We start from the raw sequence: 27,361 nt of genomic DNA, 5'->3' as shown, positions 1-27,361 counted from the left end.
ATGTTTTGTCATGGAATTTACTGATTAGTTGTTGATCTTATAGCACTTGAGGCTTTCATAATTCCAGTTCTCTAAAATATGAATTCAGGTCAGGCTTAAAAACATACAATTAGTATTCATAAGTGATGTATCATAAAAATTAAGGCCTGACCTGGAAAATACTGAGTAGTTAAAGTTTAAATTTATGTGAAAAGGTTTGATATGCCCTTTGGGGGTAGTAGCCACTGACAGTGTTTTGGATAACATCAGATTTAATCAGTTAAATAGTAAATAAGAACCTCTGGCTGTTTTAGGGTACTGTTTTTCAAGGAAATCTTATGGAAGGAAATGAAATCCTATAAGCAGTCAAATAGATTTAAACCAAAATACCTAATCATGTTCCCAGCTGTATGAGAGCTTAGTCTTCATTAACAAAAAAAATAAGGTAATAATGCTTCATGCCTAGTAGAATGTCACATGCTCTGAACATACAAATTTTAATAAATGTATTAAATATTTACCATAGAAAATATTTTTCTAGGGATCAAGATAATGCCATCATTCGGCCTTTACCCAGAGTGAAAAGATTATTGTCAGACAATGCTTGCCTTCCCCATATTATTCAGGTAAGTTACTTTTATGTAATAAACTAGGAATAATATTTTAAGAATCGTTTTCCCTTATTTAACTGTATTGTGAGCACCGGTCTTTGTTTTATTGTAGTCTGTTCCATTTTCAAAAAACATGAATTACTGTGGAAGGCTGCACATCCAAGGGCCTAGAATTGGGAAGCCTCCAAGCTCCAGAATTATTCTCAAGATGTTTTATTTATTATCTGTTCTTAAAAATCACAACAGCATAATAACTGAAAGGTGACATGCTCAAGTTCATGGTGCATGATGGTGTTTTAGGGGTACTGTTTCAGGGAAGCATACAGCAGGCCACAGATGGAGACGTGCTGGGTTGTATCTTAAGATATGGATGCAGCGGTCTTGTCAGCGTTTTGAGTCTTCTTAGTTATATGTTTCCATGGATCTCAGATGATCCAGAGTATTGAGTTGAAATTATGTAGGATGTACTAAAGTATCTTTTATTTATTCCTTATTGTTATTCTACTCTGGGAAGTAAGCTGCCTAAACTCTAGATGAGCCCTAACTAAGTCCGGCCCTTGAGATTTCAGGTCATTGTTTTCCCTATCTGTTGATTATTCTGTTGTCAGATCTAATTTTTTATATTAACCACACATTTTGTGACTTTAAAATATGTCAGTAACTTGTGCAGTTTGTATCTTTCAGTTGTACTTTGGTGTGAGAAGGGAGAGGAGAGTATCATTTTATGTCCACAGATAAATAATAGATGCCTGTGAAAGTCACTGGTAATGAAAAAAAAATTGTGAATATGACAGTGACAGGGCCCTATCAACTTTTTAAAAAATCTTCCCAACTTCTGTTATTTAAGCATGCCAGCTTTTCAGTGTTCGTGCACTCTTCTGAAGAGCACTGCAGTTATTTCTTGCAGCTACTCTCACCCTAGCCTAGATGTCTCTGTAGCTGCACATGTGACATGGTACAAGGGGAAGGGCTTGTTTTCCATCCTGGCCTCTCTCCTCATGTAGATAAAGGACCATGCCTAAAACATCTGCCTCTGCCAAACATTTTCCAATACTTAGAAACCGAGAGGAAAGAAGTAGATGTAAATAAGGTTGAATTTCGGGCCAGGAAGGATTGACTGGAAAACAAATTTTAAGAGATGTGGTCAGCGTACCATGAAGTTTTGAGGGGAAGATGTATTTTAATTAACCAAAAATTATTGGTAATATCTGCGCAAGTATCAATAGAATGATAGAAGAAATTTATTGATAAACCTAGCTGCTTTTAAGCAGTTTGTGCCTCCATTATTTTTTTATACTGTTAACAAAAAAAGTTTCTTAGAAGCTGTTTTTGTTTTCACTTAATTTTCTATATTCTGGGAGGCCTTATGCTTGCAAAGCATAGTTAGGCAGCTGTAGTGTTTTTCAGGAACATTATCTATCTACATTGCTCGGTACAGGTTTCTGTACATTATTTGACCATAAGAGTAATAACCAGTTTTACCATCTAATACAACTTCAGGATTTTTGGAATGGTCTAGAATATAGCAAATGAATATCCTAAGGTTTTTAGTATAGTCACTATTTCAGATATTGTAGGTTGTTGCCTGTTAATTTCCATATTTTTGTTAGAGTGATGTCTAATCTTAACACCATTAACTCTAGGAAAAATCCTATGTTATTGTGTCTCAGTTTTTCTTTTGTAAAATACGTCATAGTACTATTTTACTATGTACAATCAAAATACCTTGATGAATAGATAAGACACCAAAAACAGAAAAATTTAAATTACTTGAAGACATATGGCTATGCAGTCTCATATACTGAGTCTAGAACTTTGGCCTCTAGTCTGAGCTAATACTTATTTTCATTATTGTAATTTTTTTACTGGTAGCGTTTGACTCCAAACTGGGGATTCCTCAGAAGTAAGTGTTCATAGCAAATTGAAATGTTACTTTTGTTAAGATAAAACTTACTAAATTTATCAGGTTTAGTCATAGCAGTACTTGACACTTTTTTTTAATTAGTCCAGAGGCATTCCAGAGATTCCAAATAGTTCCTTCAGTATTGCTAGATCAGGTTTCTAGAGATGGCACCTCTTGGTACTGTCTGGTAGTAGCAGCCTTGCTGGTATTTGGTTACCCTCTTGCCTTGTACCTGCACTTGCACTATTTTTTTTAGTGCTGTTCCACTGAAAGCTGTGCTCTGCTCAGTTCTTTGAGTTCCCAAATAGTCTTCACAGGATGCTTCATTTCAAATCAACTGACCTGAAACTAACCCAAAGTGTAGCTACTCTTCTTTTTCCTTTTATCATTAACAGAGAAGTCCATTCAGGAAGAGTCCTGCACAAAAAACAATTTTCCCTCTAATCAAACAAAACAGCTTCAGGCATGGTTGGGCTTTTAATGAATAAGTTTTGATTACTTCTGTATTAATATTTTACTATCTCTGCATTAAATCTATAAAATATTTTTCAAATCTGCTTAGAAGCTAGTAGACAAACATACTGAGTCAGTCTGATTTTTATTTTACTGCTTCCTGCTTGGCTTCCCTCATAGCTCAGTTGATAAATCATCTGCCTGCCATGCAGGAGACCCGGGTTCGAGTCCTGTGTTGGGAAGATCCCCTGGAGAAGGAAATGGCAACCCACTCCAGTATTCTTGCCTGGAGAAGCCCATGGACGGAGGAGCCTGGCAGGCTACAGTCCACAGATCGTAAGAGTCGGACACGACTTAGCGACTAGACCACCACCACTTTCTACTTAGGAGAAACTGTAACTTGAGCGCATGAAATGCATAAACCTAAGATGAATGATGATGTTGCAAGTTTTAATAGCCCAGTAACAAAAACATTTTATTTCTTTTTGTAGCTACTGTTGACCTTTGACCCTATCCTTGTTGAGAAGGTTGCTATTTTGTTATACCATATTATGCAAGATAACCCACAGTTACCTCGACTTTATCTAAGTGGAGTATTTTTCTTCATCATGATGTATACAGGTTCCAATGTGCTTCCTGTTGCTCGGTAAAATTTATTTGAAATTATTTTAATTGTACATGGACAGATTTATTAAATTTATATTTTGTGAGCATACCATTGCCTTTATTACATTTTTCATTTTAAGAGGTGTTTATATGTTTGAAAATATGAAAATTAGAAGATTGGGCAAAAGTTATTCAGAATCACACCATTTTACCACATCTAACATAAAAATTGTATCATCATCTAGTATTTTAATCAGATAGATTTAATATATTTATATTGTTTTACATTTTGCTTTTTTCTTAAAATTGGGTAATTTTTTATATTATTTAATTATAATATGACCATCATTAAAAATTTTTCTAATTTGTATAAATTCTTGCCTTAAAGAAAAATTCAGCAGTTTGAGAATATGGATTTACAAGTTTAAGAGCCTTTTATGGCTTTTATTTATAAAAAAGGTCTGGTCTTAGCAAGGTCCTACTGTATAGCACAGGGAACTATATTCAATATCCTGTGATAAACTGTAATAGAAAATAATATAAAAAGAATATATGTGTATAACTGAGTCATTTCACCATACAGTAGAGACTGGCACAGCATAGTAAATCAACGATACTTCAAAAAAAAAAAAAAACCCACCCAGTCTTAGAAAATTAAGGTTATTAAATCTAAATCAGTTCCTGTATCTGATAAGTAGTTTTTTTTCCCCTAGATTTTTGAAGTACACACATACCAAACAGGCCTTCAAGTCAGAAGAGGTAAGCCAGATTAATCCTCTGAATATGGGACTTAATACTGGGAACCTGTCCTGGCACTAATGTTTCCTAAGTTGTATATGTTTATTGGATTATAAGCGCTTGAAGGCAGATATTCTTTTGTTGATATTTTGCTTTCCTTGTGGTACCTTGCACAAAGAAAGTCTAACCTAATGTTTTAAAATAAATGTTGCCTATTAGACTTAATATTTAAATTATAGATGTGGTTATAACCTGACATTTGCTATCTATGAGTATAATTTGTTCCCTTTGTGTAAAATTTAATTAGTAGTGGTAATAAATAATTCATTATATGCCTGAGTCTCATATAGTCAGCTCAGATTTAGTAAGACTTTCACATTCTTTTTGTTCAGATCCCAGTGTGGGAGACGTGCTAAGTTTTTATTTTGAGGCTACTTACTTCTTCAGGTGCTCTCAAGTATTCTTGCCATTTTACTTGGGGAGGAATAATAGGAATATAAAAAATGAGACTTTATCCAGGTAGCTTTGACAAATGTAACTTTGTACCTACATTTTGCAGGAATGTTTACTGTAAATAAATAACTGAATCTTGTTTGAAATTTTGTTATACTTTTCATGAAACATTGATTTTCAGATTTTATTGAGAGTGGTATAAATCGAAACTGGACCTCTGTTTAAGAGACTAACCAAAGAGTGTTACATTACTTTGACAACAGACACAAGACCAAAACTGCCTATTTTATAGAGAAGCCAGTAAAATCCTAGAAAGTAATCTATCTACAATCTAATAATATTAAAGTGATGCCCATGGAAGTATGGTTTCTATAGCTCTATACAAATAGAAAATGAGAATAACAAGTTTCTTAAAAAGTTGCCTCTAATGCTACCACATTAACGCAACATAAAGCACTTTTGTCATTCTTTTTTTCCCCTTTTTTCTGTGCAGTTATGTATATGTAATCTTTTTTCAAGTTTTATATTATAAAATCATTTCACCTAACTTTTGAATAATTACAGCAAAACAGTATTTGTTTATAGCAGAACTCTAGATGTAGAACCAAATAAGGTTCTGTTCTAAAGGACAGAACAGCAGTTCCTCACCTAAAAGTTTAACAATGAATTTATGGCTTTTATTAGTAAAAAGCCTGAAATATTCATCATCTAATTTGTGCACTAAGTAGTAAAACCATATGTGGGCTTTTTTCACTTCTTTGTCAGATCCTAGAGGAACAAAACGTTCTCCGTTTGCCTAGAAGGAAATAAGAAAAGTATTTATAGTCCGTAGGGTTTTTTTTTTCTCCTCTCCTAGTTAGGTAAAGAAATGAGTTTAAAAATTTACCATGGTAAAAGTATGAACATTACCCTGACTCCATTTGGCCAACCAGAGAATATGAAGTTCTTAATACCATTAATTATAATTACTTTTAATAGAAATTCTCCGTCTAAGTTTTAGCCACACTTCATGACGATAGACTCTTTAAGATCTTGATTTTTCTAGACTTATTTTTGAAAACAGAAGCAAGTGTAGGTTGGGAACTACTGCCAACAGTGTAATAGAATAATTGATGTAAATCTTTGCTGGGTCACTACCATTACACATGGTCAGAGGCCAGATGCCCTAAATAATGTTGGCAGTACCTGACCCCTGAGGAGAATTAAGGCTGCTGCAGGGCTAGAGGGGGTAGTTCCATCTTGGAGCTCATGCCAAGGCAGTTCATACCAGAAACCTTGCACTTCTCTTTTTGCCATTTTTTTCATCAAATTTCCAAAGCATAAAAGCAGTATGTTCCAATTAGCTTCTTAAAATGTTCTCTAATCCCAATTCATTTATTAGAAAACTGGAAGATAACTAAAGTTTTAAAGTGTTTCTAACTATATTTTGTTTTGTTTTGTTTTGTTTCGTTTTAAAGACAAAAGGACAGGATATTTTTCAGAGAAGTATACTTGGGCACATTCTACCGGAAGCAATGGTTTGTTACTTAGAAAATTACGAGCCTGAAAAGTTTTCCGAGATCTTTCTAGGAGAATTTGATACTCCAGAAGCAATCTGGAGCAGTGAAATGAGGTAAATAGCTAGTCGATTGTATATTATACACAGACTCTCAACCTTTTGCCTTCTGATTTGACTTCTGTGAAAAGATTTACTTTTACTAGTTGCTTAATCTCAAGCTACAGTAGTCATTGGTGCCAAATCAAGTGACTTGTTCACAAAGCCCTCAGCTTTTTTCTTGTTCTAACTTGATGTGACAAAGTTACTGTTACCTTAGTGGAGTTTTACATAAGGGTGTGGAGCCTATTACCACCGGACTTTCAGGCAGTGAATTAGTGTGTATGTATGGGACATATGGGGCTTAAATTTAGATACTTCTTCTGAGTATTTGGAACTAGAACTCTGTCCCATTTAAAAACTATGCCCACAAAAAGTAGATCGGACTAGAGATACTGGAGTCATTTTAATTAGGGCTTCCTAGCCAGCACACATTGACCGTAATCTGGAGGTTGCCAGAGGAATGCTATAGGAAAGTCCATTTTCCACCAAGAAAAAGGAGAGGCCCAGAAGCCTATATCAGTATCTATACAGGGTGTGTCTGGTAAAGACTTGGCAGTTCATGATTCCAGTGTCAAGTTTGCCTCTCTGGACAACCCCTCAGTCTTCCTAGCTGGATGGCAGTTGATTTTCTGAGTCAGTTACCCACTTTTTTTGGCTGGCCCACACTCACAGTGCTACCTGCTGGTGGTCATTTGGCTTCTCTAACAGTTTGACCTATAGGCTTGACATGTACTAGCCACCAATTTGACTATATTCTGTATGACTGTCATATTTTTCATTGGGAACAAATGTATAGGAATATGAATAAGTTTATTGTAATTATTCTGTGTAATATTTTTCTTCTGAGACTGGTTGGTATGAGTCCCTCATCTGAAGGATGAAGCTTTGTGTATCCTGAGCAGATCCGGTTTCTGCTTAGCTGAGGGCCAGATCCTAGGTGTGCTAATTTAACTAAAATAAAGCCCACAGAGTGAGCTTCTTTGGCGAGAGAGCTGACTTGATTCCATGGCTGTGCCCTCACATGTGCAGATTCCATACCTTTTGACCGTCTAATGACTGAATTTTCAGTAAGAAGGATTGGTATTCTCAGTCTTTTTCTCTTTGGTTTTCTCCACAGATAGTATTACAAACAAATTTATATCCATAAAGTGTTTGTACACAATAAATTTAGAATACTCTGAGTAACATTCTTAAAGCTCTCATTTAGGTCAATAACTGAGTTACTCTGAAGAAGATCCATGTAATTATCTTGCATGATTTCCTGTCGTAAACTTTTCTTTAACATAAAAGATAAAATAGGGACTTCCCTGTTGTCCCCGTGGTTAAGGCTCCATGCTCCGAATGCAGAGGGCCCAGGTTCAATCCCTGGTCAGGGAGCTAGGTCTCACAGGTCTCTATTAAGATCGGGTACAACCAAATAGGTAAATGTTTTTTTAAGTAAATAATGTCATCATAATGCTTGGAGACTTTTCTAATTGTAGGCGCCTCATGATAGAGAAGATTGCTGCCCATCTTGCTGATTTTACACCTCGTCTTCAGAGTAACACAAGAGCACTTTATCAATATTGCCCCATCCCAGTTATCAACTACCCACAACTAGAAAATGAACTATTTTGTAGTATTTATTATCTCAAACAACTTTGTGATACACTCCGGTTTCCAGATTGGCCAATTAAAGACCCGGTAAGTCAGCAGATTAATTTGTGCCTTCTTAAATCATAAAAATAACCTCTAATTGCTTCTGGGTAATTTCTTCTTTCTAAGAAGGATAATAGATTTCTTAAATAGTTCTTTTTACTTAAGCACTCTGTAATTTGACTGTATTTGGGTAAATCCTAAACTGAAAGTTTTTACAGGGAGCATAAAAGGACTTTACAATCTTGATCTTTTCTGACAAAAAACAAACTCAATTTCATACATGTAACAAAATTTGTTGACGTTCCATCGCTAAGTTGTGTCTGACTCTTTTCCGCTCCATGGGTTGCAGTGTGCCAGGCTTTCCTGCCCTTCACCCTCTCCTGGAGTTTGGTGAAACTCATATCCATTGAGTTGGTAATGCTATCCAACCATCTCATCCTCTGTTGCCCCCCTCTCTTCATGCCCTGAGTTTTTCCCAGCATCAGGTTCTTTTCCATTGCATCAGCTGTTTGCCATCAGGTTGTATTGGAGCTTCAGCTTCAGCATCAGTCCTTCCAGTGAATATTTAAGGTTGATTTCCTTTAGGATTGACTGGCTTGATCTCCTTGCTCTCCAAAGGGCTCTCAAGAGTCTTCTCCAACACCACAATTCAGAAGCATCAGTTCTTTGGCGCTCAGCCTTCTTTATGGTCCAGTTTTCACATCGTATATAACTGTTAGGAAAACCGTATTTTTTACTGTCCAGACCTTTGTCAGCTAAGTGATGTCTCTGCTTTTAAATATGCTGTCTAGATGTGTCATAGCTTTCCTTCCAGGGAGCAAGCATCTTTTAATCTCATGCCTGTGGTCACTGTTCACAGTGATTTTGGAGCCTTGACATACTCCTTTGCCAATTTTAAACCAGTCTGTTGTTCCATGTCCAGTTCTAACTGTTGCTTCTCTACCGCGAACAGTTTTCTCAGGAGACGAGGTGGTCTGGTAGTCCCATCTCTTACGAATTTTCCGCAGTTTGTTGTGATCCACATAGTTAGAGGCTTCAGTGTAGTCAATGAAGCAGAAGTAGGTGTTTTTCTGGAACTCCCTTGGTTTCTCCATGATCCAACAAATTCCTCTGCCTTTCCTAAGCCCGGCTTGTATATTTGGAAAGTCTCAGTTCACATACTGCCTGAAGCCTAACTTGAAGAATTCTGAGCATAACCTTATTAGCAGGTGAAATGAGTGCAGTTGTATGGTAGTTTGAACATTCTTTGGCATTGCCCTTCTTTGGGATTGGAATGAAAACTGACCTTTTTCCAGTCCTGTGGCCATGCTTAGTTTTCCAAGTTTGCTGACATATTGAATGCAGTACTTTAACAGCATCATCTTTTAGGAGTTAAAATAGCTCAGCTGGAATTCCATCACTTCCACTAGCTTTGTCCATAGTAGTGTTTCCTAAGGCCAACCTAACTTCATGCTCCAGAATGCCGGGCTCTAGGTGAGTGACGGCACCATCATACTTACCTTGGTCATTAAGACCTTTTTTTGCATAGTTCTATGTATTCTTGCCACCTCTCCTTAATCTCTTAATCTTCTTAATCTATTAAGAGATTATATAATATACTAAGGTTAGGTAATTATATAATATAATTACATGTTATAATAGCTTGGTGGGAGCTTGTCTTTATAAGAGAATGATTAAGCTCACAGATGCTGAAGTTAGGCAGTTTGGGGTTGAGTTTGTTTGGTGATTGATAGCTCATCAGTCTAGGGTACGATTATCTGTTTGGTTGTGTAAGGTTCGGTTTCTAATCCTGGACAGGCTCTTTGTGGGTCACCTATTTATGGGCTTCCCTGGTGGCTCAGACGGTAAAGCATCTGTCTACAATGCGATAGACCCTGGTTTGATCCCTGGGTCGGGAAGATCCACTGGAGAAGGAATGGCAATCCACTCCAGTGCTATTACCTGGAAAATCCCATGGATAGAGGAGCCTGGTAGGCTACTGTCCATGGGGTCACTCAGTCTCGGACACGACTGAGTGACTTCACTTACTTACTTACTAGGTGACTCAGAGGTAAAGAATTCACCCATAGTACAGGAGACATGGGTTTGATCCCTGGGTTGGGAAAATCCTTTAAAGAAGGAAATGGCAATCCACTCCACTATTCGTGCCTGGGCTACAGTCCATGGGGCTGTAGAAAGTTAGACATGACTTAGCAACTAAACAACAACAACATATTATTGAGTGTATTGCTTGGCTTCTCTAAACCTCAGGTATGATAATAGTGCTGTTACTACTAATAGCAGCTATTCCTGTGGTGGTTGGTAAGATTAACTGAGAGTTCACATAAAAAGCATAGCATTAATTCCTGGGACACTCTTATTTTTGCCAGTTCATTACTAATTTCTACATTTTCCATACTTTCTGTTTCTTTAACAATTAAAAGGAGAGGCAAAAATTGGCCGAGAATTAAGATACCACTTAAAAAAAATAATAGCCCTGTAACAAATACTTTGCTACCTAACATTTAACAATACTAGAAGGAAATTCTGGTTATTTGTATTTAGAAAGCTGTTCGTTGTTTAGCCTAAAATGTCAATCTAAGTAAATATAACACAACAGTTTCATAACTTACAAATTATATTCTGAAATAGTTTTACTTTGCTGCTGCTGCTGCTAAACATAACTTTTGATTCTGTCTTTAAGGTCAAGCTTCTAAAAGATACCCTTGATGCCTGGAAGAAGGAAGTAGAAAAGAAGCCACCTACAATGTCAATAGATGATGCTTATGAACTGCTTAATCTCCCTCAAGGACAGGGACCGTGAGTCATTTTTAGTATCATCTTTCCCATCTCCTTGCAATTTGTCTTATACCTAAGGAAGACATTTGATAGCAGTGTGTCTAGGATAGTAAATACGTATAGGAAAGAATGCAGATTTATTAATCAGTGAAGTTTATAGTAGAATACATATGATAGGAAAAAAAAAGAAAAACATTTTAAGTATAGGCTGAAAGTTAAAACTTTACCGACAAAGGTCCTGATAGTTGAAGCTATGGTTTTTCCAGTTCAGTTCAGTTCAGTTGCTCAGTCGTGTCCAACTCTTTGCGACCCCATGAATCGCAGCACACCAGGCCTCCCTGTCCATCACCAACTCCCGGAGTTCACTCAGACTCACGTCCATCGAGTCAGTGATGCCATCCAGCCATCTCATCCTCTGTCGTCCCCTTCTCCTCCCACCTTCAGTCCCTCCCAGCGTCAGAGTCTTTTCCAATGAGTCAACTCTTCGCATGAGGTGGCCAAAGTACTGGAGTTTCAGCTTCAGCATCATTCCTTCCAAAGAAATCCCAGGGCTGATCTCCTTCAGAATGGACTGGTTGGATCTCCTTGCAGTCCAAGAGACTCTAAAGCGTCTTCTCCAACACCACATGTATAGATGTGAGAGTTAGACCATAAAGAAAGCTGAGTGTCGAAAAATTGATGCTTTCGAACTGTGATGTTGGAGAAGACTCTTGAGAGTTCCTTGGACAGCAAGGAGATCCAACCAGTCTATGCTAAAGGAAATCAGTCCTGAATATTCTTTTGAAGGACTGATGCTGAAGCTTCAATACTTTGGCCAGCTGATACGAAGAACTGATTGATTAGAAAAGACCCTGATGTTGGGAAAGATTCACGAAGGAGGAAAAGGGGACGACAGAAGACGAGATGGTTGGGTGGCATCATGGACTCAATGGACATGAGTTGGAGCAAGCTCTGGGAGTTGGTGATGGACAGGGAAACCTGTGTGCTGCAGTCCATGGGAATGCAAAGAGTTGGACACGGCTGAGTGACTGAACTGAACTGAAGGTTAAAATAACTTAGAATTATAGTTTGAAGTGACATTTTGAAAAGTTGATTTAAAATTAATTCTAAGTTATTTGAACCACAAATATGGTTTTGTTATTTGAAGTGAATATGGTAACCTTGTATAGGCAACTTTTTTTTAAGGGTAAAGATTATACATAAGAATAATCTTTATCAATGATCCTACATATAGGGCAGCAAAGGCTACACAGATGTAGAGAACAGACTTTTGGACTTAGCAGGAGAAGAGGGTGGGATAATTTGAAAAAATAGCATTGAAACATATACATTACCATATGTAAAATAGATAACCAGTGAGAGTTTGGTGCATGAAGCAGGGCACCCAAAGCTGGTGCTCTGTGTAGACCTAGGGGGATAGGGTGAGGAGGAATTGTGAGGGAGGTTCAAGATGGAGGGAACACATGTATGCCAATAGCTGATTCATACTGATTTATGACAGAAACCATCGCAATATTGTAAAGGAATTATCCTTTAATTAAAATAGATAAAACATTTTTTAAAAAAGAACAAACCTACTTAAGTCTTACTGATTTAATTAGGTGCCTAATATATGATCATACACAATAAAAGTAAGGTTCTTAAAATAATCATTTTAGATGATTGTGTAAATATTTTTCTTGTACATTACTCAATTCATGAAACAGTTTTCCTATTTTGCAGGCATGATGAGAGCAAAGTTAGAAAAGCTTACTTCAGACTTGCACAGAAATATCATCCTGATAAAAATCCAGAAGGGAGGGTATGTACTGCCTTTCGAGTTAGGGCCTTGGGGTTGACTTGCTTTTGTTCTACTGCTGTTTCAGGTAGAGAAAAGATATACTTATGCACCAGTGTCTGCCTCATAATATATGTCTAGTATAGGTTAAATTAACTTCTGATCGACGTGCTCATTTTTTGCATAGATGGTCATCTCTCACTTTATCAAAAGGACTGTTCTTTGACTAGTGTGAGTGTGCTCAGTCATGTCTGACTCTTTGTGATCCCATGGACTGTAGCCCACCAGGCTCCTCTGTCCATGGAATTTTCCAGGCAAGAATAAGTAATACTTTAGCAGGGTGCCATTTCCTTCTCCAGTGGGTCTTCCTGACTTAGGGATCAAACCCACATTTCTTGGCGTCTCCTGCATTGGCAGGCCAGTTCTTTATCAGCTGAGCCACTGGGGAAGCACGACTAGTAACTTAAGGTTTTAATTCTCTTTTCTTACCCATGTTTGTTTGAAAATGAACTCTAATGAGCTGTCATATGAGTAATTGAAGACAGCCAAGAGATGGGTGAACTTAATTCATTTGTCGGTGATCCATTGCCACTCAGATTGCTTTGGGTAGTTTCTTTCTTTCTAATGACATCCAACTTCTTATGACTGTTAATGAAAAAACAGAAAATTTGGTTCAGAGTTAAAGTCATCTGCTGCCAGCATTCCCTGATCTTGTCTTTTGCAGCTTCCTACTATAATGCCAGTGGACACTCATAAAATCACATAAGGACCCCTAAAACTAGTGCTCATAGTCTGTTGCTAAAAACTTCAGGTAGTTTCCCCTGATTCAAGGCTAGTGTTTTTTATTAGAGATAGGCAATATTCCTGAGTAGGAAGATAGCATTGAAAAAAAAATCACTTTTATGTACTTAAGGTAGTTTTAATCAAAAAACCTGGGACATTTTTTGAGAAATTTAAAGCAGTTCAGATTAATCTAGGAAAGAAAACAGTCAATATAGGAAGAAATTTTGAAATCAGTATTATATTTCTAGACTTAAACTACCAGATACTAAGTACTCTGTAAAACTACAATAGTAATACAGTATTCTACTGGCACAAAGATCAACATATAGATCAAGGAACATTATAGAATAGTAATTAAGAGCATGGATATAGGAGTCTTAGCTCTGTCAGCAGTGGGCTTTGTGACCTTAGGCAAGTTATGTAACATCTTAAAAATGAGGTTATTAAGGGTACACACCTTATATAGTGTTTTGAGAATTATGTGAAATAATGTATGTAAAGCATTTAGCAAAGTGCCTGCCATAGTGCTTAAAAAATAGTACCTCTTATAACTTTTTATAATAATTCAGAAACTATATCTGGTGTATATGAATTTAATATAACATTTATGGTATAAGCCAGTGAAGAAAAAATTTTCAGTAAATGGTATTGAGATCATTGAATACCTTTTATGGGGAAAAAAAAGTTGTTTCATCTGAAAACTATGCCACCTAAATTACAGTTCTAATGAATTCCTTAATATAAAAAACAGAACAAAATAGTAACTAAAGTTATTAGTAAAATACAAACTAGCTGTGTTCTAAGTTGTGATTTTAGGTGTTCTGAATTCAAGGTTGATTGTCTTTGGTTACATACAGGATATGTTTGAAAAGGTAAATAAAGCCTATGAATTTTTATGTACCAAATCAGCAAAAATTATGGATGGACCAGATCCAGAGAATATAATTTTAATTCTGAAAACTCAGAGCATTCTCTTCAACCGTCATAAAGAAGGTAAGGCATGTGTTATGATTTTTCCTCTAGCTAATTCTACCATGTTCCTTGTTTCTGCCGCTTATTTCTTTTGGAGGGGGTTAATATTTTTTTATTATTTTTTATTAAATTTATTTTTATTTGGAGAATAATTGCTTTACAATGTTGTGTTGGTTTCTGCTGTACAACACTGTGAATCAGCCGTAAGTATACATATGTCCCCTCCCTCTTGAACCTTCCTCCTACGTATTTCTAATTATTTATGCAGAAGACTCTTGGAATTCCATTTTAAATACAGTAAAAGAGTAGTTTTCTGTAGTTAGACCCAAAATGTTTGTTTTATACCTTACAATTCTTGCCTATGTTTTTCAGTAGTTTACATTCTCAATAAGATTTCATTGTTCCTTCTTAAAGGACATTTCTGTTCTGTGGAGGTACTTGGTTAGTTTTGTCTTTAGCCATTTAATAATAAACATATTTAAATGAGATCTAAAATGGACCTGGAATTTAAGGATCATGTCTTTTGTAAGACTCCACCTATCTATAAACGTCTAAAGGCTGAAAACATCTAGGGTGTTCTGTTTTTTAAAAAGCAACAGAGCTTCCTTCGAGGTCCAGTGGTTAAGAATCCACCTTCCAGTGCAAGGGACACTGGTCCAGTCCTTGGCCTGGGAATGTTTCACATGCCTTGGAGCAACTGAGCCTGTGTGCCACAACTGCTGAGCCCATGCTCTAGAGCCTGCAAGGTGCAACTACTGAAGTCCTTGAACCTAGAGCTATGCTTCCGAACAGGAGAAGCCACCACAATGAGAAGCTGCACGCTGCTTTATGCAACTGGAGAAAGCCCGTGTGCAACAATGAAGACCCACCACAGCCAAAAAATTAAATAAATAAATCTTTTAAAAAAAAGGCAAGAGAGGCTTTTCAAATGGTCATATATATCCCCTCACGCTTCATTTTTCTGTGGTAGCTCTCAAAATCCTCTGATCTTGTGGAACACTATGAAAATTTTATAAATGAAATAAGTGATTTTTTGGTACAGGTTATTGGGAATTTCCGATGTTGTTTTTAGGGTGATTTGTGGTAGCCTAACAGTTAGACTTTGTTGGGGAGGTTGGATTTAGTTTCAGTATAACAGGTGTGTCCATTGGCTTGGAGCTAAACTTGGCTTACACACAAAATGGGAAACCTATTTGCTCTGTAGGATGGTGGGAGATAAGAGAATAATGAGAAATCTGAGATAAACAGGAGTGTTGGGTAATTTAAGATAAGTAGGATTCTAGTTTATTGGAGGGGACATCATGGGGATTGAGCAGCTTGGACATTAGAGCAGTGATTAATTGATTGAGTTTTGCATATAAATTCAACAGAAAGCATTTGTAAAACATTTAGTTACATGACATTTATCACTAATGAGAATAAATTTAAAGAAGTCTTTTCAAACCATTGGTTTGTTTTTTGGCTGATAACTCTATTTTAGCCACCATAGTGCAGCTGTAGCTCATTTTATGTGTTATCAAGGTGAGAATTTTTTTTCACGCTGTCTTCTACTTTTCACAAAGGGAGTTTATACTCAGTAAGTTCTACGGTAGTGGGTCCTCATCTGATAGAACTTAACATTAATTCATTCACTCTTTTCCTTATGTATGTATGTGTTAGGACTACCAGGACCAGTTCCAAGGAGCTTTTTTTATTTAAGCTGTCTTAAAAATGGGTTAAAGTAGATTATTGGTCATTCTCAAAAGGTAAAAGTTATAAAGATCACATGGACCATACAGAAAGTAGATACTCTGCGAAGGATCAAAACCACTATACACAAAGTTTATACCAGGAAATACTCTTTTTCTAGTAGAAGCATTTTAGAGAGGTCAACCAAACAAGTTTGCTAGTAGAAAAGATCCAAGGGATTTGTTCTCAGTTTAATTTCTTTATATAAACTAGAATTAGGAAACATTTAAGATGTTGACTGTTTTAATTTTTTTTTGACAATGTAATTAAAAATTAACTTAAAATCATAATTATCTCAGATTTACAGCCTTATAAATATGCAGGATACCCCATGCTAATTAGGACTATAACAATGGAAACTTCAGATGACCTCCTTTTCTCAAAAGAATCACCATTGTTGCCTGCTGCTGCAGAGCTGGCTTTCCATACGGTTAACTGCTCAGCCCTCAATGCTGAAGAGCTTAGACGGGAGAATGGGATTGAGGTAATATGGAATGATCTTTGTCCTTGTCTTAAAGCTAGTTTAGGCAAACTGTCTCTTAGCAATAAAGAATTCACCAAGTATGAATACAGTTGATACAGTTTCTTTAATTTATTGCAACAGATTACCATGTTCTTTATATTCTAATACCAAAATTAAAATAAATGGAGCCTTATTGCATAATATGAATTGGAGAATATTAGATTCAAAGTTGGTGAACTTAATATTACTTGCAAAATAGTGTAGCAGGATGCTTTGAAAAAACTGCAGGGTTCTTTGTTTACTTGTTTATTTATCAAATGTTAATTGAGCCAACATTTATTTGCCAAGTTTCTAATACTAGAAGGTTAATTAATGTTTTGTTCCTAGCAGAGGAGGCTTGTTTCAAACTTTGAGAGTTAACTGCAGACTTCTTTCTGTGCAGGTGTTACAAGAGGCATTTAGTCGCTGTGTGGCTATCTTGAATCGTTCTAGTAAACCAAGTGACATGTCAGTACAGGTAAGGCTATTCCAAGAAAGTTACTCTAGACTAGTAGTTCAGATGTTAGGTGTGTTTTAGAATCACTTTGAGGGCTCATTAAAACCTGGGTTGCTGAGGTCTGCCTCCCAGGTCCTCTGCCCAAAGTTTCTGATTCAGAAAGGCTAGGGTAGGAGCCTGAGAATATGCTTTTCTAACAAAATTCCCAGATGATTCTGATGCTGTTATTCTGTGTATCACACTTTAATAAGCACTGTGGTAAATCATATGTAATCTGTTGGCTTAATTTTTTTTCCTTATAATAGAGTGATATAATGAATCCCATATCCCCTTTACCCAGTTTCAAACATCTGTAATTTTTCCATTTTTGTTTCACTTAATCTTCCATCCCCTTCCTTAATTCCTTCTTTACTTCCATACTTTACTCCCATACCTAGAATTTTTCATTTTCTTCTTTTCTGTTGGATTATTTGGTAGAAGATCCATCAGGAACATTAAGATCACTGTAAAATGCATCTTTTTGACCTTTTGTGTATGCCAGCAAAATTTAGAATAGAAAACAATTCGGTACAGGCTTTTGAGTTTCATCTGTATTTTTATTAATAAGTATAGTACATTATTACAATTCAGGGCAAAAATACTTTAATCCAGAAGTTGGCAAACTTTTTTTTATAAGGGGCTAGAGGGTGATTATTTGAGACATTCAGGTTACATGTAGTCTGTTGCATATCTTTTAAATTATTTATTTATTTTTGGTTGGACTGGGTCTTTGTTGCAGAGCATGGGCTTTCTCCTTGCGGAAGTGGGGGCTTCTCTTTATCATGGTGCACAGGTTTCTAATTGCAGTGACTTCTCTTGTCACTGAGCACTGGTGCTAGGGTGAATGGGCTTTAGTAGTTGCTGCTGGAGGACTCTAGAGCACAGGTTTAGTAGTTGTGGCACATGGACTTTATTGCCCCACGGCATGTGGACTCTTTCTGGACCAGGGATCAAACCTGTGTTTCCTGCATTGGCAGATAGATTCTTGTCCACTACCACCAGGGAAATCCTATTGCATGTTTCTTATTTGTGACTTTTACAACTCTTTGCAAATGTAAAAGCTAAGGCTTCCTGACCATACAAAGACAGATCATGGTTGACTTGGCCTGTGGCCATATAGTGGCCGTGGTTTGCCAACCTTGTATCTATAGGGTATCTTAACCAGAAATACTGATAATTCAGTAGAAATGTTCTGTTTAATTTTGGAGCGTCATATATATCATTAAACATTATTACGAATCTCTGCTGATTTGATTTCCACTGTCTTAAACAGGAATGCACAAGTGACCTTTTTTTACTCTGTTGTGTTATCTGCAGGTGTGTGGACACATAAGCAGATGCTATAGTGTGGCTGCCCAGTTTGAAGAATGCCGAGAGAAGATTACAGAAATGCCCGGCATCATCAGGGATCTCTGTCGGGTGCTCTATTTCGGCAAGGTAGATGTTACCGTTTACTGTTTTTCTGGATTCAGTCAGCAATTAGTTTTCTCGTCAAGTAGCCAGTCCTCAATTTATAAATAAGTTGTTTTCCTAAAATTATTTTCAAGTAAATGACATGGATCTCTAAAAACGTTTTTCACTGAATCCTTGCTGTAAATGATGACTTTGTTCCTGGGCTGGCCCACAAAGAATAAGACAAGAGTGACATATCTAGATGGAAGTTGGTTTCCTCTGAACATTTGAACAGGCAGGGAAGCAAGAGAGAAGACTAAGCTATCAGTCTAGTGAAAGTAAAGTGAAGGAAAGTGAAAGTGAAGTCGTGTCCAATTCTTTGGGACCCCGTGGACTGTAGCCTGCCAGGCTCCTCTCTCCATGGGATTCTCCAGGCAAGAATACTGGAGTGGGTTGCCATTTCCTTCTCCAGGGGATCTTCCCAACCCAGGGATCGAACCCGAGTCTCTCACATTGTAGGCAAACGCTTTTAATCTCTGAGCCAAGAGTCAAGTCATAGCATGAAAAGGCCATAGGGATCTGAGAGCTTGCTGTTCTTCCCAGTCCAGCACTGCTGAGGGAAGTTGACTATGGGTGATGTGTTAAGTGATGGGAAAGGAAAGAGATTCTCTGGTAACTGAGCAGAGTGACAGTTGTGTTGGAATAGAATAGGATTAGCTTGCTGATCCTGGGCTAAGGTACCTAGAAATAAGGAATCTGATGAAAACACGTCCCCAGCTATATTTACTTGACATACTTAGGTGTGTCTAATAAGAAAGAAATGCTGGTATAAAGAAGTAAATCTGTACACTTACACTAAAGGCTTCATTGATACACTTAAGATTACTGGCACATGTATTGCTACTAATGCCTCATCACTGTTTTTAAAAATACAAGAGGTGAAACAAAACAGTATTCTCAAGTCTTTAACACTAATTGGCTTCAAAGATAGTAATTCTGGTACAAATCAAATCCACATTGAGGTATCACCTCACTTTGGTCAGAATGTCTATCACCAAAAAGTCTACAAATAATAAATGCTGGAGAGGATGTGGAGAAAGAGATCCCTTGTATACTGTTGTTGGGAATATAAGTTGGTGTAGTACAGCCACTATGGAAAACAGCATGGAGGTTCCCTGCTGCTGTTGCTGCTAAGTCGCTTCAGTTGTGTCCGACTCTGTGCGACCCCATAGATGGCAGCCTACCAGGCCATCCCTGGGGATTCTCCAGGCAAGAACACTGGAGTGGGTTGCCCTTTCCTTCTCCAATGCAGGAAAGTGAAAAGTGAAAGTGAAGTCGCTCAGTCATGTCCGACTCTTCCCGACCCCATGGACTGCAGCCCACCGGGCTCCTCTGTCCATGGGATTTTCCAGGCAAGAGTACTGGAGTGGGGTGCCATCGCCTTCTCCGGAGGTTCCCTAATAAAACTAAAAATAGAGAAAGAATACTGAAGTGGGTAACCATTCCCTTCTCCATGGGATCTTTTTGACCCAGGGATTGAACCTGGGTCTCCTGCATTGCAGGCAGATTCTTTACTGCCTGAACCACCAGGGAAGCCCCAGAGCTACTATATGATCCAGAAGTTCCACTCCTAGGTACCTATCTGGAAAACTACACATTTGAAAATATATGTGCACCCTGTGTTCATAGCACTATTCATAATAGCAAAGGCATGAAAACAACCCAGGTGTTCATCAACAAATGGTTGGCTTAAGTTGATGTGTATACACACACACACTTTATATATACACACAAATACACACAATGGAATGTTATTGAGCCATAAACAAAGAATGAAATATTGCCATTTGCAGCAGTATGAATGACCTAGAGAATATTATGCTTAGTGTAACAAGTCAGACAAAGACAGGCACTGTATGATATCACTTAAATGTGGAATCTAAAAAATAATACAAATGAACATATATACAAAATAGAAACAGTCTCACAGACATAGAAAACAAACTTATGGTTGCCAAAAAGAAAAGGAAGAGGGAGGCAAGGAGGGACAAATGAGGAAAATGGAAATAACAAATACAAACTGCTATGTATAAAATGGGCTTCCCTGATAGCTCAGTTGGTAAAGATTCTGCCTACAGTGCAGGAGACCCTGGTTTGATTCCTAGGTCAGGAAGATCTGCTGGAGAAGGGTTAGGCTACCCACTCCAGTATTCTTGGGCTTCCCTTATGGCTCAGCTGGTAAACAACCTGCCTACAATGTAAGAGACCTGGATTCTATCCCTGGGTTGGGAAGATCCCCTGGAGAAGGGAAACGCTACCCACTCCAGTGTTTTGGCCTGGAGAATTCCATGGACTGTATAGTCCATGGGGTCGCAAAGAGTCAGACATGACTGAGTGACTTTCACTTTCATTCATAAAATAGATAGGAAGGATTTGTTATCCAATTGTATAACACAAAGACTTATACCCAATATCTTGTATTAACTATAATAGAATATAATCTCCAAAAAAAAAGAATCTCTGTGTTGTATACCTGAAACTAATACAATATTGTAAACAACCATGCTTCAGTTTTCAAATTAATTTTTTAAAATAGTAATTCTGTGTCTTGTCACATGGTTACTTTAATTTTAGGCTTTAAATGATATAGGACTCAGATATAAACCAGAATAGAAAATATAAGAGGAGGTAAACACACATACAATAAGATAGTTAAGTAGCTTCTCATACATTCACAGTCTGTTTCTCTTGGGAGCTTTTTTTAAAAATCCTTTAATTCCATTACTTTTATTCTCAGAGTATTCCAAGAGTGGCTGCCCTTGGGGTAGAATGTGTTAGCTCTTTTGCTGTGGATTTCTGGCTACAGACACACCTATTACAAGCTGGAATTTTGTGGCATCTGCTTGGTTATCTGTTTAATTATGACTACACCCTGGAAGAGAGTGGTATTCAGAAAAGTGAAGAAACAAACCAGCAGGTAATGTGAACATTACTTTAACACTGAATTTGAACCCAAACTGTAGATTAATGCAAAAGCAAAGCCCTAGCTATCTGGAGCCCTCAAGGCATAAACTGTTTTTCAAGATTATTAAGCTTATTGTTCTTTAAGCCCCAAATCTTTTTATTTTAACCACTTATCCCAGAAGAATTCAAGACCATGGAATTTGCAATAGCATATACTGGGCATAACTTAATCTTTTCTTGATTACTCAGAATCACCTTTGTGATTGCAGAATTATGGTTGTATAAAACAAGGAAGTGATAACAGTCCTGTTGAAGCTTGTTTACCTAAACGCTTGAGAACTTACCTGATTTTTTTTTACAGATTTTTTTTTTTAACTTACAGATACTTTTTCTGTCACTCCTTTCTTATTCATTATTCATATTGTGAGTATGTGCCTCTAGTGATCAAATCTACTTAATCATCTCTTGTTCCCCATCCTATCCCCCAGGGTGCTTGTTCCAGTTATCAACAAGTTACTATATTGGATATAAATGACAACATAGATCCTGATTGTCTTTCATATAAATAGAAGAATAAGCTGTAATGCATGAACTTTTCTTTTAATCATTTTTTTATTTCAAATTCTTTACTTTTTAGTTGAAGGATAATTGCTTTAAACAATTTTGTTATTTTCTGTCAAACATCAGCATGAATCAGCCATAGGTATACATATGTCCCCTCCCTCTTGAACCTCTCTCCCTTCTCCCTCGCCACCCTACCCCCTAGGTTGGTATAGAGCTCTTGTTTGAGTTGCCTGAGACATACAGCAAATTCCCATTAGCTATCTATTTTAAAAATATGGTAATGTAAGTTTCCATATTACTCTCTCCATACATCTCACCCTCTCCTGCCCTCTTTGAGTTCCTAAGTCTGTTCTTTATGTCTGTTTCTTCACTTCAGTTCAGTTCAGTAGCTCAGTCATGTCCGACTCTTTGCGACCCCATGAATTGCAGCACACCAGGCCTCCCTGCCCATCACCAACTCCCGGAGTTCACTCAGACTCACGTCCATCGAGTCAGTGATGCCATCCAGCCATCTCATCCTCGGTCGTTCCCTTCTCCTGCCCCCAATCCCTCCCAGCATCAGAGTCTTTTCCAATGAGTCAACTCTTCCCATGAGGTGGCCAAAGTACTGGAGTTTCAGCTTTAGCATCAGTCCTTCCAAAGAAATCCCAGGGCAGATCTCCCTCAGAATGGACTGGTTGGATCTCCTTACAGTCCAAGGGACTCTCAAGAGTCTTCTCCAACACCACAGTTCAAAAGCATCCATTCTTTGGCGCTCTGCCTTCTTCACAGTCCAACTCTCACATCCATACATGGCTACTGGAAAAACCATAGCCTTGACTAGATGGACCTTAGTCGGCAAAGTAATGTCTGCTTTTGAATATGCTCTCTAGGTTGGTCATAACTTTTCTTCCAAGGAGTAAGCGTCTTTTAATTTCATGGCTGCAATCACCATCTGCAGTGATTTGGGGGCCCAAAAAAATTAAGTCTGAGACTGTTTCCACTGTTTCCCCATCTATTTCCCATGCAGATGCCATGATCTTCGTTTTCTGAATGTTGAACTTTAAGCCAACTTTTTCGCTCTCCAGTTTCACGTTCATCAAGAGGCTTTTTAATTCCTCTTCACTTTGTGCCATAAGGGTGGTGTCATCTGCATATCTGAGGTTATTGATATTTCTCCAGGCAGTCTTGATTCCAGCTTGTGCTTCTTCCAGTCCAGCGTTTCTCATGTCGTACTCTGCATATAAGTTAAATAAGCAGGGTGACAATATACAGCCTTGATGTACTCCTTTTCCTATTTGGAACTAGTCTGTTGTTCCATGTCCAGTTCTAACTGCTGCTTCCTGACCTGCATACAGATTTCTCAAGAGGCAGGTCATCTCTCAGAATTTTCCAGTTTCTTGTGATCCACACAGTCAAAGGCTTTGGCATAGTCAATAAAGCAGAAATTGATGTTTTTCTGGAACTTTCTCTTGCTTTTTCCATGATCCAGTGGATGTTGGCAATTTGATCTGTGGTTCCTCTGCCTTTTCTAAAACCAGCTTGAACATCAGGAAGTTCACAGTTCACGTATTGCCGAAGCCTGGCTTGGAGAATTTTGAGCATTGCTTTACTAGTGTGTGAGATGAGTGCAATTGTGCGGTAGTTTGAGCATTCTTTGGCATTGCCTTTCTTTGGGATTGGAATGAAAACTGACCTTTTCCAGTCCCGTGGCCACTGCTGAGTTTTCCAGGTTTGCTGGCATATTGAGTGCAGCACTTTCACAGCATCATCTTTCGGGATTTGAAACAGCTCAACTGGAATTCCATCGTCTCCACTAGCTTTGTTCGTAGTGATGCTTTCCAAGGCCCACTTGACTTCACATTCCAGGAAGTCTGGCTCTAGATGAGTGATCACACCATCATGATTATCTGAATCATGAAGATCTTTTTTATACAGTTCTTCCATGTATTCTTGCCACCTCTTCTTAATATCTTCTGCTTCTGTTAAGTCCATACCATTTCTGTCCTTTATCAAGCCCATCTTTGCATGAAATGTTCCCTTGGTATCTCTAATTTTCTTGAAGAGATCTCTAGTCTTTCCCATTCTGTTGTTTTCCTCTATTTCTCTGCATTGATTGCTGAAGAAGGCTTTCTTATCTCTTCTTGCTATTCTCTGGAACTCTGCATTCAGATGCTTAAATCTTTCCTTTTCTCCTTTGCTTTTCACCTCTTCTTTTCACAGCCATTTGTAAGGCCTCCCCAGACAGCCATTTTGCTTTTTTGCATTTCTTTTCCATGTGGATGGTCTTGATCCCTGTCTCCTGTACAGTGTCATGAACCTCATTCCATAGTTCATCAAGCACTCTATGAGATCTAGGCCCTTAAATGTACTTCTCACTTCCACTGTATAATCATAAGGGATTTGATTTAAGTCGTACCTGAATGATCTAGCGGTTTTCCCTACTTTCTTCCATTTAAGTCTAAATTTGGTAATAAGGAGTTCATGATCTGAGCCACAGTCAGCTTCTGGTCTTGTTTTTATTGATTGTATAGAGCTTCTCCATCTTTGGCTGCAAAGAATATAATCAGTCTGATTTCGGTGTTGACCATCTGGTGATGTCCATGTGTAGAGTCTTCTCTTGTGTTATTGGAAGAGGGTCTTTGCTATGACCAGTGCATTTTCTTGGCAAAACTCTATTAGTCTTTGCCCTGCTTCATTCCGCATTCCAAGGCCAAATTTGCCTGTTACTCCAGGTGTTTCTTGACTTCCTACTTTTGCATTCCAGTCCCCTATAATGAAAAGGACATCTTTTTTGGGTGTTAGTTCTAAAAGGTCTTGTAGGTCTTCATAGAACCATTCAACTTCAGCTTCTTCAGCGTTACTGGTTAGGGCCTAGACTTGGATAACTGTGATATTGAATGGTTTGCCTTGGAGATGAACAGAGATCATTCTGTCATTTTTGATATTGCATCCAAGTACTGCATTTGGACTCTTTTGTTGACCATGATGGCTACTCCCTATCTTTTGAGGATTTCCTGTCCGCAATGGTAGATATAATGGTCATCTGAGTTAAATTCATCCATTCCAGTCCATTTTAGTTCACTGATTCCTAGAATGTCGATGTTCACTCTTGCCATCTCGTTTGACCACTTCCAATTTGCCTTGATTCATGGACCTGACATTCCAGGTTCCTATGCAATATTGCTCTTTACAGCATCGGACCTTGCTTCTATCACCAGCCACATCCACAGCTGGGTATTGTTTTTGCTTTGGCTTCATCCCTTCATCCTTTCTGGAGTTATTTCTCCACTGATCTCCTATAGCATATTGGGCACCTACTGACCTGGGGAGTTCCTCTTTCAGTATCCTATCATTTTGCCTTTTCATACTGTTCATGGGGTTCTCAAGGCAGGAATACTGAAGTGGTTTGCCATTCCCTTCTCCAGTTGACCACATTCTGTCACTACTGCCCTGCAAATAAATTTTTAGGTACAATCTTGTTAAATTCCTTATATTTGCATTAGTATATGGTATTTATCTTTTTGTTTCTGACTGACTTCACTCTGTATAATAGGCTATAGATTCATCCACCTCATTAGTACTGACTCAAATGTGTTCCTTTTTATGGCTGCGTAATATTCCATTGTGTATATGTACATAACTTCTTTATCCATTCATCTGTCGATGGACATCTAGGTGCTTCCATGCTCTAGCCATTGTAAATAGTGCTGCAATGAACATAAGGGTACATGTGTCTTTTTCAGTTTTGGTTTCCTCAGGGTATATGCCTGGGAGTGGGATTGCTGAGTCATACGGTGGTTTTATTCTAGTTTTTTAAGGAATCTCCATACCATCTTCCATAGTGGCTGTATCAGTTTACATTCCTTCCAACAGCACAAGAGCATTCCCTTTTCTCCACACCTCCTCTAGCTGATGATGGCCTTTCTGACCAGTGTGAGGTGATATCTCATTGTAGTTTTGATTTGCACTTGTCTAATGATGAGCAGTGTTGAGCGTCTTTTCATGTGTTTATTAGCCATCTGTATGGCCTCTTTGGAGAAATTTCTGTTTAGGTCTTTTCTCCCGCTTTTTGATTGAGTTGTTTTTTTTTTCTGGCCTTGAGTTATACAAGTTGTTTGTATATTTTGGAAATTAATCCTTTGTCCATTGTTTCATTTGGTATTTTTGTCTCCCATTCTTAGGGTTGTCTTTTCACCTTGTTTACAGTTTCCTTTGCTGTGCAAAAGCTTTTAAGTTTAATCAGGTCCCACTTGTTTATTTTTGCTTTTATTTCTCTAGGACAGGGCTTATATAAGATCTTGCTTTGATTTATGTTATCAAGTGTTGTGGCTATGTTTTCCTCTAACAGTTTTATAGTTTCTGGTCTTACATTTAGGTCTTTAATCCATTTTGAGTCTATCTTTGTATACGGTATTAGGAAAGTGTTCTAATTTCATTTTTTTATGTGCAGCTGTCCAGTTATCCCAGAACCAATTATTGAAGAGGCTATCTTTCCCCTGTGTATATTCTTGACTCCTTTGTCAAAAATAAGGTACCCATAGGTATGTGGGTTTATTTCTGGGCTTTCTATCTTGTTCCATTAGTCTATATTTCTGTTTTTGTGCCAGTGTCATACTGTTTTGATGACTCTAGCTTTGTAGTATAGTCTGAAGTCAGGAAGGTTGATTCCTTCAGCTCCGTTCTTCTTTCTCAAGACTGCTTTGGCTCTTAGGGGTCTTTTGCATTTCCATGTGAATTGTGAGATTTTTTTTTGTTCTAGTTCTATGAAAAATGCCATTGGTAATTTGATAGGGATCGCATTGAATCTGTAGATTGTTTGGTAGTGTAGTCATTTTCGCAGTGTTGATTCCTCCACCCCAGTAACATGGAATATCTCTCCATTTGTTAATGTCATCTTTGATTTCTTTCATCAATGTCTTATAGGTTTCTGTATGCGGTTTTTTTTTGTCTCCTTAGGTAGTCGTATTCCTAAATATTTTATTCTTTTTGTTGCGGTCATGAATGGGGTTGATTCCTTAATTTCTCTTTCTGATTTTTCATTGTTAGTATATAGGAATGCAAGTGATTTCTGTGTATTGATTTTCTGTCCTGTGACTTTGCTAAATTCACTGATTAGCTCTAGTAATTTTCTGATAGTATCTTTAAGGTTTTCCATGTACAATATCATGTCATCTGCAAACAGTGAGACCTTTACTTTTCCAATCTGGATTCCTTTTATTTCTTTTTCCACTCTGATTTCTGTAGCTAGGACTTCCAAAGCTCTGTTGAATCCTAGGGGTGAGAGTGGACACCCTTGACTTGTTCCTGATCTTAGGGGGAATGGTTGCAGTTTTTCACCATTGCGAATAATGTTTGTTGTGGGCTTATCATATATGGCCTTTACTATGTTGAGGTAGGTTCCTTTTGTGCCCATTTTTTGAAGAGTTTTGATCATAAAAGCATGCT

General features: G+C 37.7%; 1 protein-coding gene across 1 annotated transcript in view; it reads left to right on the top strand.

The window, feature by feature from the left end:
- The window catches only part of DNAJC13 (DnaJ heat shock protein family (Hsp40) member C13), a 159,194-nt gene that overhangs the window by 95,797 nt on the left and 36,036 nt on the right, over positions 1–27,361 (top strand). Inside the window, exons 29-40 of the mRNA XM_069565527.1 lie at positions 521–605; positions 3,438–3,592; positions 4,266–4,311; positions 6,201–6,355; positions 7,822–8,023; positions 10,662–10,777; positions 12,479–12,557; positions 14,174–14,309; positions 16,316–16,500; positions 16,922–16,996; positions 18,332–18,451; positions 21,204–21,383. Coding sequence (XP_069421628.1) covers positions 521–605; positions 3,438–3,592; positions 4,266–4,311; positions 6,201–6,355; positions 7,822–8,023; positions 10,662–10,777; positions 12,479–12,557; positions 14,174–14,309; positions 16,316–16,500; positions 16,922–16,996; positions 18,332–18,451; positions 21,204–21,383 — 1,534 coding nt within the window. The remainder of the gene's footprint in view (positions 1–520; positions 606–3,437; positions 3,593–4,265; positions 4,312–6,200; positions 6,356–7,821; positions 8,024–10,661; positions 10,778–12,478; positions 12,558–14,173; positions 14,310–16,315; positions 16,501–16,921; positions 16,997–18,331; positions 18,452–21,203; positions 21,384–27,361) is intronic.

This window comes from Ovis canadensis, chromosome 1, assembly GCF_042477335.2.
Source record: "Ovis canadensis isolate MfBH-ARS-UI-01 breed Bighorn chromosome 1, ARS-UI_OviCan_v2, whole genome shotgun sequence".
NCBI lineage: Eukaryota > Metazoa > Chordata > Mammalia > Artiodactyla > Bovidae > Ovis > Ovis canadensis.
Note: the sequence above shows the minus strand (reverse complement) of the source record. Positions and strands in the feature narration are given on the sequence as shown.